Source organism: Amblyomma maculatum, chromosome 1 (genome assembly GCF_055883805.1).
Source record: "Amblyomma maculatum isolate TAMU_Amacu chromosome 1, ASM5588380v1, whole genome shotgun sequence".
NCBI lineage: Eukaryota > Metazoa > Arthropoda > Arachnida > Ixodida > Ixodidae > Amblyomma > Amblyomma maculatum.
The window spans coordinates 16,685,780-16,690,219 of NC_139344.1; the positions used below are offsets into that span (position 1 = coordinate 16,685,780).

At 46.9% G+C, this 4,440-nt stretch overlaps 1 protein-coding gene across 1 annotated transcript; it reads right to left on the reverse strand.

Moving 5' to 3' along the window:
• Positions 1-1,034: 1,034 nt before the first annotated feature.
• On the reverse strand, positions 1,035-1,818 carry Spase25 (Signal peptidase complex subunit Spase25). The gene has a single exon (XM_084587795.1). The coding sequence runs from the start codon at positions 1,738-1,740 to the stop codon at positions 1,129-1,131; it is 612 nt and encodes a 203-aa protein (XP_084443921.1). The 5' UTR covers positions 1,741-1,818; the 3' UTR covers positions 1,035-1,128.
• Positions 1,819-4,440: the final 2,622 nt, after the last annotated feature.

Consider the following 4,440-nt stretch of genomic DNA (forward strand, 5'->3'; position numbering starts at 1 on the left):
GAGAGGGAGGACGAGACGTGCCATCTACAAGATTTAGAACACTCGAGATGTGCAACGAGCAGAGTCAAAAGCAAAGCCCTCGGGCCGCATATATTTGACAAAGACTGCACAACCTTTGTCAAAAGTGTAGAGCTCAGGGGATATGCTTCTGAGCAGTGTAGTGCCATTGATTTAGCATTAGTGGAGGTCCTCAGTGGAGAAGGTAGGACAAAAAGCCTTACCATCAAGAGATTCGGAACAATGGAAATGCATTGCAAGCCACATGAAGTGGCTCACACGAAAACCCCCAGGGCTCAACACATTTAACAAAGACTACATTAGAAGTGCATACAGCAGTCAAACAGTAACATGGTCTTTTCCTTGGTGTCAAATCAGTACAGTAGACTGAAATGTTCACAACGTTGTTAGAAATGAATTCAAGGCCAGCGAAGTGTACAAGTTTGTAGCTTGCTTAACCAGTAACCCGGAGTATGAAAGGCACAGGCAGGATGGAGGACTAATGATAGTAGGGTTTAACATCCTTCCTTCTGTCAGTGCATATCTTACAATGTGCAAGTACCAACAGTGGCTAAACTATGCTGCGAGTACTGCTGTTCACTGTTCATACGCAGAACCACCAGTATAACAGCACAACTCCGGAACGTGAAGCAGCTGCTGTAACCTGCGTCAGCTGGTTCAAAAAGACACACAAGTTCTGCGAACTTTGTATAATCAGTACATCAGCTCGGCAAGTAAAAACGCAAGCCTGTTCTAGAAGAGAGTAAGTACACGTCACCTTCCTGAATGGGCGGCAAAAAAAAAAAAAAAAAAAAAAAAAAAAAAAAAAAAAAAAAAAACACGACACAAAATTTAGCAGGTGCGGAGCGGTACTTACACAAGGTTATAAATTCAATGCGACGACACCATCAAGCACAGTGCGTCCGCAATGGATGCACACGTAGCCCAAACAAGACAGTGGCGCACTTGAAGAAAGGATTTGTCCCAAGTCTGTGCACGGCTAACATGTTATGACGGTTACTTTATTGGTGGCTTAGAAAAAAAAATGAAAAAAAAAAAAAAAAATCCCGGACCCTGATTCACCCAGACACCACAGGGAACAGTAACAGTGCATTAGATATGGGCAACAGTTCACTTCTCCTTTTTCTCGCTCAAGAGACTGTTGTGTAGCTTGCACACCTCAGGATCAAAAAGGTCGGCTATGAGTGTGCCGTTTTCGTCGAACCAGCTGGCGATGGACTTTTCTAACTTGGCTTCGCGTGTTTTCTTCGTCTTTCCATCCTTGTAATGAATCTGCAGGTGATAGATGTGGTCGAAACGCTTCAGGGATGAGCTCACCGTCCAGACACTGTCGGGGTCGAAGCCGGTTTTGTCCTTTTGAAGCGCCACGAGAAATATGCCTTTCTCGAGAAACGTGGTGTAGAGCGTCAGGACGCCCATGAGGAAAAAGTAGGAGAGCACGCAGGCGATGAGGACCGTTCTCGACTCGGGAAACGGGTACAAAAAGTCCCACAGAAGAGCAAACATTGCGGCCCCGACGGCGATGCTGCAGATGGCCAGCCGGCCGTCCGTGAGGCGGTGGTTCTCCACGTAGCCGTATTTTTCGGTGAGTACCTTCTTTACCGCGTCGTCCAGAGCATTTCGAACAGCAGACCCGTCCCACTTGTCAATTTTGATGGGCTTCTCAGCTTCTTTCTCGGCATTCGACGTGTCACCGGCGTCCTGAACGCGCTTTGAAGCCATGATAGACAATCCGGAGTGGCACGGAGCGGACTGATGACGCCGCCGACGTGTTGCCGTCCGTGAGAGCGATGCCTGCTGGGAAAAGCTTTGTCAATGTTACCAACGCAGCTATGCCGGCTTTCGCTAGATGTGATAGTGCAAAAGGAGTATGACGAGTATGACTGCAAACGATAACACGAAGCTGTTCTCCTTTCAAACCGTACATAGTATCAGGTAGCGACCGAAGAAGGTCAGATAATCCAAACATTCCGGCTGCTACAAAGTTATGTACAACTGATAAAAGTGGTGCTTGTTTCGATGCTTCGAGCGCTTCGAGGTTGAAGCAGTTGAAGGTTACTCGACGGGTCGAAGCTACGAACTTTCTCAGACATCCTGGTCTAAATGTGTTAGAACCTCATGAGAATAAATACGCGCACTGTGTTATGCAGTGCTCACATTTCGCAGTTAGGTAGGAATTGGCACGCACGGTCGAGGTTCCATTGGGGTTTTGCGACATAATGGTTCCCTCTCGCTGTAGATAGAAGCTGTACTGGCTCAAAATCGTTGAAGTTATGCGTGGTCTGACGCTCCTTCAACGAATTCCTTCGCGTATTGCGACATCTGTCGCAGAATGCGGCTTCTGGAGTCACTAGTCGGCATGCGTTTGGCCTTCGTTATCCTCAAACAAACAATTTGAGATTAAAAAATGCCACGAGCATTATGGGGGCTAATTTATAGCCAAGGCTATTTCAACCTCCCATTCGCAATGCCGCGGGAGCCAGTAGGGAAAGTAGGTGGTACCATTGGTACCATGGTGCACTCTAAGCTAACCACATTAGTTCCACACTATGGCGCTCGCGTAATATGTTCGAAATGTGTCGCAATAAGCCGTGGCGTATTGCTTATAATATACCTACCTTTGACACCATCGTTCCAATTGGCAGTGATGTGGACGCTAGCAATCAGGAAGCTGTCATGGAGGTTCTGCCCGGTCTACTCGAACGAGATACACTTGCGCGCGCTGCATGTATGGTCACGTGCAGAGTGCTAACAAAACATTAAAATAAGAAATCGTGATCTGCAAGACAATAATCCATGTCTGACTGTGCACAGGTAAGTAATATGTTTAACTTTAAATTTCTTCTGCTTTCAAGAATACATAATGTGCATCGATGTATGACAGTACAATGAGCCGCTATTACATCTCTCCGCTACTATATCATGTGGTCGCTACTGTAGAGACGTCCTAACGAAGAGGGGTTACCAGCATATATATAGTGCTATTATGCCGGTGCATCAAAGGAATTGTGTGTGCGGTGCGGTTTTTTATTTCTTCATATTTTAAAGACAACAGCAGAATAATATTTGTTTAATCATATATATTTCTTGTAGAAAGAGTAAAGGGGCCATGAACAGGACGGATTCAGAGGAGGTGTCGTCGTCGTTTCCCCCCCCCCCCCGCACACACACACACAAGCGAGAAATTAATAGGTAAGCTCTCCGGCGCTTGGCGGAGACATCCTACCACAGGGATATCTGTTGCTTTAAAGTCGTTCTCGCCGCTTCGGCAGACTACGGCATCCTCTTTATCTTCTCACATCTTTCAATTCTCCCCCAATTTCCTTTTCTTTTTTAATGAGACAGCATTTCTTGCCTCATGCTTCGCGTGACCAGGAAATGCCCTTTGTACCTGTCAATCATACAGAGATGATAATAATAAAATCAATCGCTGATGATTGATGATAATTATGATTCGATCAGTCCCAGTTATTCAGTCAGTCATGGTTAGTCATATCCTAGGTAGTCAGGATTAGTCAGTCCTTGTTAGTATAGTTCGTCATATCCTATAGTTAGTCTTAGTCATGGTTACAGTATCTGATGTCATAACAGCTATATGTAGATGGCGCCACGTATGTTCAGACATGTCCGCAGAACATAGCATGTCTGAACGCGCCGGGCATTGCCATAGTATCAGTGGTGGTGCCACGTCATGTCCAAGAGAGAAATGCCTTCGCAGTTAAGGAGGATTAAGTGCCCCCAGATATTTTTGCTGAAAGAAGTGGGTACTGTAACATGGAACACCCCTTTTCCCCTCCCCAATCATGTATCCATGAGCTTCACTTCCCCTCCTGCTCCTCTTGCGATGTAAAAAATTACCTTGGGCCCGTCTCGAACAAATATCCCTGCCTAAGTAATGCAATGGTCATCTAGTGGTATGGCATCCGCCTCGAGTGCGGAAGGTACAGGGTTCGATCCCGAAGTTCCGCCATCCACCCGCTGGTGATACAATGGGTACAAGCTCTCCCTTGGCATGGTGATCGTCTCCTTCATGGTAAAATGCGTGGAAAATTGGGGTTTGATCGTACTTCTATAGTCAAAAAACACCGTGTATGGTGGCGCTCTTTGGTAAAAGCTGCTTATTCATTAAAATCCATCATCATCATTGTCGTCGCTTCGTCGCTGCGTGCCCGCCCCACCCACTCTTCCAGTTTAACCGGGACAAACCGTGATATCTATCTCGGCGATGTCTGCATCACGTGCACCTCCGAGTGAGGAGAATATGAGATGGCCTGTGCGCGCTGGCTTTTCCGCGCGGGGTACGTGTTGACAGCCTGGCTGGCTGTGTAGCGTTCCCTCTGTCGCGCGCTCCCTTCGAGACCGACCGCGCATGGGTAGGAAAGTGGGATGCCTCGACGAATCAGAAAAGGCGCTCTAGAAGCA

What these genes read in the sequence shown, in the direction of transcription:
- Spase25 (XM_084587795.1), bottom strand. Translation starts at nt 1,740, where the DNA reads ATGGCTTCAAAGCGCGTTCAGGACGCCGGTGACACGTCGAATGCCGAG.